General features: G+C 42.4%; 1 protein-coding gene across 10 annotated transcripts in view; it reads right to left on the reverse strand.

Moving 5' to 3' along the window:
• Window positions 1-15099, reverse strand: part of NCOA2 (nuclear receptor coactivator 2) — a 290646-nt gene that overhangs the window by 59083 nt on the left and 216464 nt on the right. For 9 of the 10 annotated variants that reach the window (XM_045049590.1, XM_023248770.2, XM_023248769.2 and 6 more), the window contains one exon: window positions 3433-3536. The exons of the other annotated variant lie outside the window; for it this stretch is intronic. In XM_045049590.1, coding sequence (XP_044905525.1) covers window positions 3433-3444 — 12 coding nt within the window. In that variant the 5' untranslated portion in view covers window positions 3445-3536. The remainder of the gene's footprint in view (window positions 1-3432; window positions 3537-15099) is intronic. 10 annotated transcript variants of the gene reach the window in all.

Here is a 15099-nt window from a genome sequence, read left to right on the forward strand (position 1 = left end):
ACAAACCCCGATTTGATTACCTTTAAAGCTGCCAGGGTTTAAATGGAAAGAATTGCAAATGATCTCAAAAGCCAATCCTTTTGGTTTGGGGAAAGGGTCTGCGAAGTGTCTCTCTGATATGGCAATGGGGACCACAGGTGGAGATGTGGCCAGCACTGTCCCAAGACTGGAAGGGGACTTGACGTTTGGATTTTGACGCGAGAACTGGAAAGTGAACTAATTGTGCCCTTTTCTACTACTTGTTCTCCAGGTCATCGAGATGCAGGTCCCTAGTCACCCAGATAACATTAGCGCTTTCCCATAACGTGTGCTTGGCCTCACTCCTTGCTGTTGTCATGCCAATCTAGATTAGGGAAGGACAGAAAGGCTCTAGGATCATTTCAGGAAATGAACATAATAAGAATAACTACTGAGCATGTTCACTGTGCCTTAAACACATTATGTCATCTTAATATTTACAACTCTGGAAGGAATGTCTTCTCCAATTTACAGAGGAAGAAACTGAGATTCAAAGAGGTGAAGCGGCTTGTGTAAGCTCTTGAAACTCGCCAGCGGCAGAGGTGGAAAGCTGGAATCCAGGTGGACCCGACTCTACAGCTCACGCTCGTGATTGCTAAGCGGCAGAGTATTCTATTTTGATATTTACCCCAGTCTTTTCCTACCATGTTCACCTTGGTGAGGCAAAAGTTGAGAGTTCAGGGAGTTTTTCTTAGTGACTCCTCCTTTCCATTTCTGATCCTTGCTTGTCAGATCCTGTTTTATGGATTAGTGAACCATCAGGACTAGAGAAGGCTTGATATTGATCAGGTGTACCTCGAAACAGGGTCAGCTGGTTTACCCAGTTGATGTCAGTTTCTCCGTGCTATGTGTTTACCACTGTTTTTAACATGAATGTTACATGTGTATGTTGACACAACAATGTGTATGGATGGGGCATGAAGTATTTACTTTTATCCTAGTTTGCTTTCTCCTTATTATTTAACAGTTCCTATTTTGTGAGCTTTTTGGGAATATATTCCATCTTTAATTCTATTTTCTTCACAAAACTAAGTGCTCTCTCAAATTAGAAATGACCATAAGGCACCAGTGAAAAGTTTTTTTTTTTTTTTTAAATATAACACCATTCGGTTTTAAGTTTTTCTTAAATATTCTGTCAGGTTTTACCAATTGTATAACTAATTTTGCGGGGCAAAGCAAGACTGTATGGAGATGGCCTCCACAATAGGCTGGCACCAACCCCTAAAAAACCTTGTGTGAGTATGTGTATGCAGGTGTACGTCTGGGAAGGGTGAAGGGAAGCAAGTCAGCTGTTTAGTTATGTGCCACGTATCCTTTTAAACTAACTGCTTCAGATATACATTCACAGGGATTTTCATAATTATATTACTTATAGTTCACTTTTGAAAGTGCAAACAGCTTCTCACATGTTTTGTACCATGATAAAAAGACTGATTTGTAGCATAGTATAACTGAAAGATGAAAGTGTTTCATCTCATGAGACTGTGTTTTTTTAAAAGCACACTATGATATGCTCTGATGAAAAAAGCTGACATTTGGTTTTGTTGCCTAGCAACCACTATGCTATGATGTAAGCATGAGTGTGCATCTATGCCTAGGAACAGCTCAACGGGAACAAGTTTTCCCTGTTCAAATTATTCCATGTAAACAGGGAAAAACACTTAAATTCAAACCTTAAGTCACTAGATTCAGGCATTAGCTCTCTAACATATTCAGCACTAAGGTCCTGCTGCTCCACAAGTACTCAAACGAGTACAATGAATTCGCTGAAGACTACTTTAAAACAGCAAAAACGCTGGCTGGATTTTACGAGAGAAGGCCTACTGATACCCAGCCATCGGATGTCTATAATCAATGACCGTGCGCTCAGAGGGCTTTGCATCACAGCCTTGGGGTAACTCCAAACATTTCGCTTTTGGAGCTTCAAAAATCTTCCCAGAAGTGCTTACCCTGTTTTAACCTTCTCCCATGCAAGGAATAAACACAGATATATGAGAATTTCCTAATAATATAATAATCTAATAATTCAGATTATGATTTTCAAACCAATTTTGTTTATAATTCAAAAACGTTCCCGGGAACATATCTACTTTCATCTAATTCTAAATAATCCACCCTGTTAGAGGTGTCTTATCTGTTTCTAAGAACCAAGCAGGAAGTAGCACTCTCTGGCCTTCCTTGTTGACTCTGGAAAATCAGGTTAAGTGTATTCATGCTTTTTCCCTGAAAACTGTAGTTGGATACTGTCAAGCCAGCGAGTCAAGAGAAATAAGCAAGGGGCCACACGAGGTCACTTAAAGCCTTTTGGCTAGCAGGTCCAGCTCCAGGAATTCCGTCATTTCTAAATACAAGGACTGGGTCAGGTGGTCTTTACTTTTTTTCAAAAGTCCCCCCGCCCCCCACCCCCCGCACTTCCACCTGGGAGATAAATTTTCACAGAGTCAGATTTTCTAAAACAAAAACAAAAACAAACCCACGATCATAAGCGCCAGCTAAAATAAAGGAGGGCAACGCCTGGTTACCTTCGTTTTAAAAACCCTAATTTCTCACATACGTACGGCTGCTGCTGCGAGTCGCTGCTCCCACAGTGACAACGCTGCCAGGCTCCTGGCCGTGCAGTACTTTTCAGTCTCATCCTATCGCCAGCAGAGTAAATTATCCTGAGAACTGACATAATTTATGTCTCCGGGCTCCTCTGCTTCTTGTTATACATTCGCTGACATTTTTTTCCCTCATCTTACCACAGCCCACATCTTGAATTTTAATTTTGGAATAGGTACAGCAAAGCACTCGGTGTTTAATACTGTGCTAGTTCATAAAATAGGAGAGCCGGACTCTACAAATTCTAGACAGTATTCTGGTCGTAAAACTTCCGAAAGTTAATCAGCAACAGGGAGTTAAGGCCAACCACTGCATTTGTGATGCTTATCTTAATAGTTCTGCCTTTACTTCAGTTCTCATCTTTAGGAGAGGAGCTGGTTTGAAGCAGCATAGAGAAAAAGTGGAAGCCTCTACTTGGTCCTCAAGTTTTAACCTGCACATATAGGCACGTGTACATGGCATAATATAAAACCTAAAAATTGGGGAAACATTTCAAACGGAAACTCTATCGCAGAAGTTAATGGGACTTGTGGACATGGTTTTCCAAAATGAATGCTCAACTGGCAGTGAAAGTCTGTCCATCTGTATTCTAATCTAGTTCGTTTAATTCTCTATTATCGCCCTGAAATGTATATGTGCTGAAACGAGGAGTATTTAACGTGTTAGCAAGCTCAACAGGTCAGCGGTACCCCAACCTCAAGACTGAAAATTAAGCGTAGATTGTCCTTACGTTACATTCACCTGAAAATTAAACATAATAATGTGAAGATCAACAACACCATAAAGTACAGAGCGAAAATGAGGGCGTGCTACCTCAAGCATCATGGGCCCCAGCGCATCCTTGTCGATGACGCCCTGCCCTGTTGATGACACATCTGACTTCTGTACTTCATCTATGTTGGCAGCTGCTGCTTTCTCTGCAACAAACAGAAGCGTGAATTCAATGGCACTGCTTTTTCAAGGACAGAATGACACAGAAACATTTTTATTGTAATGATTTTTTAAATCTCTGGTGGAATCAGACGTGGCTATAAAAGAGTACATCCCCACTGCCGCTGAATGGGGGAAACTGCTGGAAACAGGAAGCAGAACGTTAACTTTTCACCTCCAGAACCTGTGGCTCAGATCCCCTCTCAGGCAGTGGCTAAGATGAGTTTAGTGGTCTCATGCTAGTCCCCGACGAGCCTTTTTTTTTTTCTAGATGACAAAACCGCCAAACACTATGGCACAATTAGTCTCTGCTCAGGGGACTCTGCAAACTAGGATAACGGAAGGCCTGCTGTTCAGAATTCGGTAGCACATTCCGAGACACATCTCCACGTGTTTGAAGGAACAAACAGGAGTCCTAGCTTGCTACCGCTGCCCCCAAGTGACACGCTGTAACAAGTGCCTCGTGGGTCTCCTACTGCTCCACCTCTCATCACATTCACAGTTAAAGTGGCCTGAAGGCTGGCGGCCCCTGTCTGGTCGAAGGCGCTGAACGATTTCAGGCAGAGACCACAGGCACCCTATCAAGCCCCTAGAGTTCAGGGGCCGCCCTTTTAGGACAGGAGGCACAACATATGCTCCGGCTTACAATGTACCAGGCAGCGTTCAGGCCTGGAGGGCCTGGGGAAATGCCCCTCATGGATAATTCTCAGAGAATAAATAGATGTCCAGTCATCAATACTTATGCAAACTAGTTATTTCAAGAACGCCAAAAAAAGTTTAAAGCATAACGGATATGTATCGTCAACTTGCTAGAAAACAACACAAAAACAATGTGCCAATTATTTGCACCTGAATAAATTATATCCTTGTTTACACTGAATGTTATCATTGTAATTAAATGCAAATAAAGAAAACCGTAAATCTGTTTAGTACTTAGAATCAACCTGCTTGCTCTCATGACCTTGATACATTTTGCGGCTGCTGCGGCGGTTTCTTTTTTTTTTTTTTTGAAAAAAGTTTTTACACGGTATTCTAAAAATCTGGAAATCTGAGTTTGTACCTGAGAACCTAGAAAATAATTGGGAATCGCAGGTCCTCCAAATCTTGCCACTCCCAGGACGGAGCACTCCCACGTGTATATTTATCAGGGGAGAAGGGAAGGTGACTGCTGTAGTTCAAGTGTAAGTTCAACTCCCAACTTTTCAAGGCCTTAGTACGTGCCTTCCATGCGTCATGGACTGTGACAGGAGTAAATGGGATGTCATGTAAAACACACTGTAAAAACTATAAAGTAGTGGGGCGCCTGGGTGGCTCAGTCGGTTAAGCGTCCGACTTCGGCTCAGGTCATGATCTCACGGTTCCTGAGTTTGAGCCCCGCGACGCGCTCTGTGCTGACAGCTCAGGGCCTGGAGCCCGCTTCGGATTCTGTCTCCCTCTCTCTCTGCCCCTCCCCCACTTGTGAGCGCGCGTGCGCGCTCTCTCTCAAAAATAAACATTAAAAAAATTAAAAACTATAAAGTAGTTTACAAATAGAACTTACTACTAGCATACTTGTATTAGTTCTTCCTTACTTAGTGCCAAATTTAGCAACTTCTTTGCAGAGCTTATCATATGCAGACTGTATCTGCTTTTTCAATTACTATACTCCTGAATCACCTCCTAAGATCTAAATAGATCTTAGATCTTAGATCTTATCTGGTAGCCTTTCTAGGTCAATATTGTGAGGATCTGTCAGTCTTCATTTTGGTCGTTTCTTTGCTGCCATCCCCAGCTCTTGATTGTTAGGCACCTTACCCCCTTGCTTTATCTGCAGACTCGGTCTCAGCCCAACTCCTCAGCCTCAACTGGGGCAGGACGTACCTCAGGCTCTCCAGACAGTGATTGCAGACGACCCTCCCCCACCATCCCCATTTGCCTAGAGTCTTTTTCATTGCCAAACATACTCCAAGTAAACGCACACCGGGGCACGTAATTTTCTTTTTTCTTTGCTACTTCACTCTGTAAGGCTACAGATTTCTCTACAGTTTCCACTCATTTTGCTACCCACCAGTCCAGGAATAGGACTGACCCCATCACCTCCTGCTTCATCTAATTTAGCAACCGGTACTGTGGAGGTCCCAGCAGGCTTCGGGCCTAAGGATCCTGAGTTTCATTAATACTAAGTTTTAAAACTCATAAAATAGATATTATATATTTATGTGGTCCTACTGCATCCTAATTCATTTTTTGTCTTTGGTGTTGTGGCAGCGTGAAAGCGACGTGCTAACATCCCGCAGAAAGAGTAACTTGCACCCTTTGCTCTAATCTCCTCACTGTTGACAGGAGCATCGTGCTCCCATCAGTAACCTCTTTCAGTAGCAGTGGTGATTCTCAAATCGGAATGGTGGACATGAGAAGACAACCTCCCCAGAGAGGATCTACCAGGATCTGCAGGCTGAAAAAGCTTTCTTTGAATGACATTCTGATGTATCTTCCTAGGAAGGTATCTTGTCCTCCCCACTTCCTGCAGTGAGAATCACAGTCCAGGAAATAAACAGTATGCTACCCCACCAGAAGATAGATTTTATGAAGGCGGCACTGTATCTGTATCCTTAATGGGCACTGTCCCTATTTCAGAGCAGGTTTTCACTAAATATTTGGTGGCTAACAAGACTAGATCCACCTCGGGCACTTACTCCCAGAAACGTAGGAGGCAACGGGGGCGTGGGCGGGTGGGTGAGATGGGGGTGGAAAAAGGAATAGATTTTCCCCTTTAGGTCTAAGGGCCCTCCAGGGTGCAGGGCGAGGAATGGAACAGGTAGGCAGGGTCAGAAATATGGGAGAAAGGGTTTCTTGAGGAGATAAATCATCTTGCTTTGCCTTACTCAGTAAATTTTAAGGCATCTAATGTTGTCTCAGGTCCCCATTTCTCTTATCCTTCCACTGTTAAAACTGGTGGTTTTATCCTTTTCAAAGTATGGATTGATTAATTCAGATTACTCTGGGGGGAAAGTGACTCATAAAGCACAAGCTACATAAATCACAAGGGCAACTCCGTACCTACTGCTGACCGCCAGAAACCAGCAGGCGATTTGTCGTATGCGATTCTGAGAGCACAATAGTAAGAAACTGTTGTTTGCTGGGGGTCTATAATAATGCTGTTTGTGGGGCGAAATAAATAGAAAATAAGAGTGTCTGTGACAATCCATTTCCAAGCCTTTTAAAGACCATCAATATACCTTGTGAGATATTTACATTTTGAGGATCTGATCATCGTTCTGAAGACCCAAGTTTTCCTAAATTCATCCATTAATATTTTGTAGAGTTTAAAGAACAATTTAAAAGTAATCATCCTGAAAAGTTATTTGTAATACTAAGACATGTCATTTGTTTCTCTTTATAATATCCAACTGCTCAGTCTTTCAAAGGAGAAAAGCAGCCAACAGGAAGTCACGGAGAGTGAGTGGCCATCATGAGGAAGTCACCAGTAACACCGGGATCTATTCAGCAGTCTCTTCGTCTCTGTGTCTCAGTGTCTCGCTCTGCCTGTGGTGCAAGTGGAGTGAATAATCCTTGTCAGCTGAGAGATTAAATCTAGCTGGGAGGGCAAAACACTTACAATCGAACTAAATGAGAGCAATTTAGGGATAATTGCAAGGAACTAACTTTAAGTTCAAAGAAGAGATAAGGATCGTTGGACACAGCCGAAAATATTTCACGTACGTTGTAACTGAGTTGGACCTGGCAGGATAAGCAAGTGGATGGCAGACAAGAGCCTGACACGGAAGCCGGTGGGATGGACACGTGGCATCTGGCCCTGAGGAAGTCTCCACTGTGCCTCTGGAAACCAACGCTAAGGAACACTGGCAAAAAGTCCATGTAAGCTGGAACCCTAGGAATTCCCGACTAAAAATGAAAACAGCACATTAGGGGGCGCCTGGGTGGCTCAGCCGGTTGAGTGTCTGACTTGGGTCAGGTCATATCTCACAGTTGGTGAGTTCGAGCCCCGCGTCGGGCTCCAGCTCAGAGCCTGAAGCCTGCTTCGGATTCTGTGTTTCCCTCTTTCTACCCCTTCCCCGCTCATGCTTTGTCTGTCTCTCAAAGATGAATAAACATTAAAAAAAAAAAAAAAAAAAAAAAAAAAAAAAAAAAGAAAACAGTGCATTTTTCACAAGATCAACTTGAAATTGTATTAGGGGATCAAGTGTTTTGAAAGAAAACTCTAAATGAGAGTACTGATTATTTGCAAGAGAACTTTAAAAATGTTGTAATATTTACACAATATTCATGTAACTAACAGAACGGGAAATTTTCACTATTCGTAGGCTAAATATATGAGACGAAGGGTCAAGAAGTGAGGGCTTTTCACTCCTGTCCTCACTACGTTTGTATGTATGCATTTCAACTAATTTGTCTTCTAGTATTCAATTCTGTATTGAATTTGTGCTTTGATAATTTCTCAGTATTAAAGAGAATAAAATCAGTAATATGAAACGATAGAAAACACACAGAAGTATGGCTTTACTAATGTAACTGAAATCTAAATTAAAATGGCCACGAATTTGTTTTTGGGTACTTTTCATGAAGTAATCACTACTTCTGTTCAATGTTCAGCTGAGCCTTGAAATTAAATAGGAGGAAGAAAAGGGCTCCAGTGAGAGATACATTATTATGATAACCGGACATATACTGGTATCTTGATGGAGCCTTTCAGTAATGAGTATGCTATTTTTATGTGCCAGATATAAATAAGCCAAAATCCTTAGATATATTTATACTTCTGTAAGTACAGCATTACTATACTAAAATACACTACTTAATATTTTTAAATTAGGCAGTTTTCTCAGTGATCGCAAATTGTATTTACTTTTCTATATTTTGCATCCATTAACCATAAAAATATATTCTGTTACAAAAATATCCTTCCGTAAACGCAAGAGTAGAAAGATGTTTCGAGAGTAGACAGAGTTTCATATGGTCAAAACCTTATGAAATCCATTATAGATGGAACTCTTAAATTGGAAAAAGAGATGATAACATTCAGTTTTCAGAGCCTATGAAAAGATTTCTCCTTCATGCCTTGACTTCTATTTCTTTTTGCTACACTTAAACCATTATTCTTTTTAGGTAAAAAATATGACCTAAGAGAGTAACAATGAAAATAATAATTCCATCCCTTTCTTCCTCACTCTCCCAAAAGATCAAAATATCATAAAACAGCTATGATCTTTTTAATAACACAGTTTTACAAATGCAAAACCCAAGGATGCCTCTGTAATCTTTCCCCGAGTGTCCCTGCCCTCCTGGGTGGTTGCTCTCAGTGCAATCCCGTCCGGTTCCTTCCTCCATTTGCCTGCACTCCAGAAATCCAATACCAATTAATTAGATTTCCAGTTTCAAAGCAAAGAACAAAACCCTATCTCTTCAGGGACTGTGTTAAGATGAGTCATACCACAAACTGGGGGAAAATCATTAATATTATATTCCATATGCTTTTCTTTACAAGTAATTATTGTTCATGTTTTCTCTTAGAACAAAAGGAAAAGCGAATAGGGAAGCATTTGATCTCTAGAAACGTAAGTGATTTTAAAATACAGGTATTTTTTGAAGCAGCTGTATTAAATTGCTCCTTATCACTGGCATCTACCAGGCATAGATTTGAAAGTAAAATTTAAGTTTCTGGTGAGAACAGCAACAAATCAGAAGCTGTGATCTTAGCAAAAAAAAAGAAAAGAAAAAATGTATTTATCTTAAAAAAACTATAGTTAGCTATTTTCAAATCATGGGTTTTTTGTTTTTTTGTTTTGTTTTGTTTTTTAAAGATCTTTACATGTTCTTTTAAGACATCCCTTGTTGATTTTTGGTAACTTACTCAATCTTGTAATGTTAGGAGTCTGATCTATTTGTTTATTAGGCAACCGAACTGAGAACATACATACATACATTCAAAGGTTCTTTCCACAAACCATTACCAGAACAGAGTCCTATTTCCTCTCAGGGATGGTGGTCATGGCTCAAGGGACAGCCACCTAATTGCTCTAACTCCGGCACTGATGACTTAGAACCCTAAACGCTGTTTAACGTCTGCCCATTAGGGGGACGGGGCGACGCGGCTGTTATGAAAGATAACGGGAAGAACTTACTTCTTCATCTTTTAAAATATCATCTGAAGAGACTGGGGAAAGCTTGTGGAAATTAGTCTATGTTTAAAAAGGCAGAATCCAAACAAACATCAATGATTCATTCCATAAAAATACATCAGATGAAAGATAATCCACAGGATCTTTACACATCTATAGAGAACTTCTAGCGCTGCCCATGTTTGGATGCCCCTGACATGTGAAGCCAAGGAGGAGTTTAAAAGTTATTTGTACGTTTGGTCAAATATGAGGGTAGTTGCTTTTATCGAAGCAGTGCTACTTAAAGTATTAGAATCTTTGACTAAAATGGAACCTGATACTTTATGCAGGCTTTATAATTAGTTCCACTGCTTCCAAATGAGTAAAATCACTCACCCAGAAACTATCAATTTTTCAGTAGATTGACGTCAAACACAAGTCTAATCACCTCCACAACAAACTGTAAGACTCTAGTGGGAATAGATCCACAATTCTCGTCTTTTCTTGCATTTAGGGGCTGGCTGACTTCAGGTGAAGTGACTGTCAAACCTGGCAGTAGTGAGACAGCCGAGGAGCGATGTCACGGAGACAACGACAGGCGATTTCTGGCCGAGCACCATAGATTAAATATTACAGGAAAAGTTATGTAGCATCTCAAAGGTTCTAGAAGGTAAAACCAGAGAATTATGCATCTGCACCAACTAAAATTAGAAAAGCTGCCATATGGCTCTGTGAAGCCAGCAGCACATTCTTATTCATTAGGAAGCATTCTGCTAACATAAAAACACAAGGCCCTTCCTGTGCTCTCCAAATGTGTTTATCTTTTCAACATTAATGCACTATATATCATCAAGCTGGTGAGACCTCCTGCCGTGCATATTAAAACCGCGCAGCTGCACGTTCTTTAGCAGTGGGAGGAACCTAAGCCCCAAGTTGCCTCCCTCCTTCCACACTGAGCTTCTTGTTAACATATCATGGTCTCCCTTCGGCAAGAAGAAACAGCAAATGAACCAATCTCAAGGCTATCTCCACCGGGCAGACCCCCCCAGCCCCCAGCCTCCGCGCTCTGCTTCAGAGAAAGCAACATGTTTGGTTTTGGTTTTCATCCACAGTAAGGCACGACTACTTAAACAGACCCGACAACCATGCCCCAAGTTTGAAACGTAAAGGCCCTACTTTTAAAATTAATGTACCGCGCTTATCGAGAGAGAACATAGTAACCAGAATAGACTCTAGGTATTAACTGGCTAAAAATGCTTTTGTCTTAAGAACTCTATCGTTGAAGCTGCTATCACCAATATATCATTTTATTTAGTTCCCTACTTCATATATTACGTTTCAACGCGTTGCTAGGTAAAACAGGCCGTGGATAGCCTTTCATAGTAAGCTATGTGAGTATGTAACAATTTGTCTAAAATCTCTCTTTTACATAATCTAAATACGCCTGTGCTGTGGGACCTTACATTCACAGGTCACAGAAGGTGAAACAAAATCAGACACACAGGGAACCGCACAGTGAAAGAAGCCTGTGTACAACCATGGAAACACGGCCTCAGAAATACTGCAAGTTCATTAACGGGAAGGCAACAAGTACACGTCACTAAGTTATTATGTGAGCATTCATTCATCCCCCAGTGCGACTGCGGTAGGTCTCCACTCGAATTTTCTTCTGCCGCGGGGCCCTGTGAGATGAAGGCACAATAAAACCTGGAAACTGCTTATTCAGGGTTCATTCTAACTCACTAGGCTCTGCTGGCTAAGGTTTTAGAAGTCATCCGAATAAGGAAACGGAGGAATCATAATTTGTTCAGAGGCCGAACAGTGAGACTGAAGCCAGATGAAGGCAGGGAAACAAAAAAATCAACGGGTGTGAAAGAAATGAGAAGTGAGGTAAAGTTCTAATTCAGCACTAAGAATACGTAAAGGCGGCATTCTCAAAAGACCAAACTACACAAACGTTTCATTTCTTTTCACATACATACGTTAACGCAAACAAGGCCAACAGAATTACATTATAGGAGGACTTAATAAAGTTTCTGATAAAATATGAAAATGACAGAAAAAGTTGTCTCCAAAACTCTTTAGGACGTTGGTCTAGGAAGTGCAAATATTTTCTCTCCCAAATCATTCTGTTTATTGGCACAGCGAGCACCACCTCCCAATATTCCTTATACTCCAGCAATATTTATTATACATCTCCCCAAATGCATCATACTGTTTCCAGATTTTAAGCATTTTCTCAGACTGTTCCATTTGTACAGATGCCCTTCCAACAGTTCTCTTTTAAGACCCCATCACTGTTCCAGAAGCTCATTACAATCAAGCCAGGTACCTTCCTCTGTGTTTCTGCAATGCCCTGTGTCTACTCCCATAGCAGTCTACACTCATCCTAGTGTTTCACAATGTTTGATTTGTTTTCATATCTTTCCCTTTCACTACATTCTTGGCCCCTTGGCTATCAGAAAGATATTCTTGGGGTGCCTGGGTGGCTCGGTTGAGCGTCCGACTTCGGCTCAGGTCATGATCTCATGGTTTGTGGGTTCGAGCCCCACGTTGGGCTCCATGCTGACAGCTTGAGGCGTGGCGCCTGCTTCAGATTCTGTGTCTCCCTCTCTCTGCCGCTCCCTGTTTGTGCTCTCTCTCAAAAATACATAAACATTAAGAAAAAAAGATATTCTTATTCACTGCCTGGCATATAGTGGGTGCTCAATAACATTGGGTTAATATCGAAGAGTTCCAAAGCTGTAGCTGAAATTCAGTATAGCCAGGATCTTGGGGCGCCTGGGTGGCGCAGTCTGTTAAGCGTCCGACTTCAGCCAGGTCACGATCTCGCGGTCCATGAGTTCGAGCCCCGCATCAGGCTCTGGGCTGATGGCTCAGAGCCTGGAGCCTGTTTCCGCTTCTGTGTCTCCCTCTCTCTCTGCCCCTCCCCCATTCATGCTCTGTCTCTCTCTGTCCCAAAAATAAATAAAAAACGTTGAAAAAAAAATTTAAAAATCACCAATGCCTCTTTAGAGGGATCTGTCTGAAGAGCCTTACTGTGTACTTAACATAATGGAGATTTATTTTAAGACTCTGATTTTGGGACTCAATGTATCAGGTAGAAAAGGGAAGAGAAAAAAGGTCAGAGCCCATGCGCTAAGGGCATCAAGATAATTCCTATGGTGGTCAGGCCAATTGGGAAACCATTTGGTGGCGGTTGTGGAAGTCATCAAGGCTCTTTCTGAAGATGAAAGAAAACAAAAACAGACCCACTTTATTAATCCAGATTATCACTAGGAAAGTTATAACTTGCTTCATAAAAAAATAGTAGTTTGGGCATCACGGGAGTTTTAATCAGACTCTAGGATATCCCCGGCCACTCTTAGCGTTGAAGAAAATAGACCTACCCAGGTAGAGTCCTACAAGTCTCCCACCTGCCTGGGTGTTTCCTCAGGTTTCTTGTTCTTTCTACACACTGGGCAGGGAGAAGCCTTGGCCTCTAAGGGTAAGGTCATCGCCTAGGCCAAGAGACCCATCTAGAAAGAGGAAGAGCTAAGATTCCTGGAGAGGCCTGCAAGGTTCTTTTCTTAATCAACTTGGTTCTCCCCATGGCTAACATAAAGCTTATTACCACCAGAATGACATCCGATAAAAGCACAGGGAAGAAAGGGAAGAGCAGTGGGGGTGAAGGAAGGGAAGGAGGGCTGGTTCCTCTATTTCCCACTGTCCCTTGTTGCTGACCCTGCCATGAATCCCCACTTCCCTCTGACTGCTCACAGGACTTCAGTCTCAAGCCTCTGCTTCACCTCAGTGATGGATGTTCGGTGACTCAAAACCCTCCCAGAACCTGACATTCATTTGTCCGTGGGGGGCATTCTTCCACATCTAGCGTCCTTTGTGCTCCCCACTTCCCTCACGGACATGCACCTTGCTGTCCGGCCTCATGTTATGTTCTGCTTGTCAGACCTGCTGGTGCTTCTCATGCTTTTCTTCCAGCTGGGTATTTGCTCCCTCCAGTTCTCCGCAGACGCAGGGCCCGATGCCTATGCCTGCTAAAGAGACTGCGACAGCTAGTTGTATGGCTGTTCTTCCCCTTTCCCCCGACCGTGATTCTGACAGTACCACAGGGAGGCCACGATTCCCTCTTTCATTCTGCCTACAAGCATCTCTCCCCGGGCCCCTCGCTGGCAGGGTCGGCTTCGGCAATCACGGGAGGGCCTCATGAGCGTGCTTTTTAAAAAGCAGGTGTTCCCAATTTCAAGCACCTAATGCAAGAAGCTGATAATAGAACATAGAATCATCCAATTTAGAGACCTAAAACATTACATTATGCTAAATCATATCATCATGGTAGAGAAAGCAAAGCACTGATAACAATGTAAGAACTCCGTGTAAATATGTGTTGTGCTGTGGCTCTGGCCAACCGCAGAAGCAGGAGGAAACAGAGCTGAGGGGAGGGACCAGGCCATCAGGATTCCCGAGAACTAGAAGGTAAATGCAGGGTCCCCGGCAAGAGCGCTCTGTGGACAGGGACCAGACAGGCCCAGCGCACCCAGTGTCCACTCCCAGGGTCACGAGGCACGTGAAGGCCCAACTCTAGAGGCGGGCTCCAGAAGATCTCACCCTCCGTGACCACCAGAATCACCTGTGGGCGAAAATCTCTGGTAGCTAAAGATGAGGTGCCTTCGGCATCAACTCGCCAGGTTAATTACGAAGACGTAAACATAAGGTAGTTCCTATGAGAATGTTTAGGGAGGAAAAGAAGGGACTATCTCTGGTCTAGTCTCCAGCATTTCAGGCATTCTGAACAATCACTACAGGCCAAGTCTACCATCTCCTGTGAACCTGTAACCATCACCACTGGTTGTTGGTTGTTTCAATAATCCTTCTCTGTATGTTTGCTTACGCTCTTCCTGGTTCAAAAGGATGGTTTTTGCTTTAAGTTGTTCCCCCCCCCCCTTTCTTTTTTTAACCTATTAGTAACCACATATGGAAGTGAGGCTGGCTACCCAACAGTTTAAAAAAATACACACAACATAAATACAAAACCTAAAAAAATTTTGTATGTTTATTCCAGAGAAAGCCAGCTTGGGAAAGTAACCAGGTTTATTCCCCAGGGCTTTAGGTAGGAAGGAAGGAGAAAAGAGAAAAGTGTACAATCATGGGTCTAAGAAGAACTTCACTGTCAGATGGTCTATGTTCTCTAAACTGGAACTTTTGTGGGAAGGACTACACGAAGTATCATTCTTAGGCCACACAGAAACAGAAGATTAATCTATTATATTCAAATGTTTGAAACAGTTTTGATTTGAACTCACAGTTTTACAAATAAAACTGTGAGTATCCCCTTCCTCTGGGAACTCACATTGGTCCTGGTCTTGTGAACTTGGGCTATATAGCAAGGCAGTGCAATGATCAGGGCTGACCATGTAGAATAAGGTGCAGGGAGGGGCACAGCTGTTATGAGTGA

The sequence above is a fragment of the Felis catus genome, chromosome F2 (genome assembly GCF_018350175.1).
Source record: "Felis catus isolate Fca126 chromosome F2, F.catus_Fca126_mat1.0, whole genome shotgun sequence".
NCBI classification, from domain to species: Eukaryota; Metazoa; Chordata; class Mammalia; order Carnivora; family Felidae; genus Felis; species Felis catus.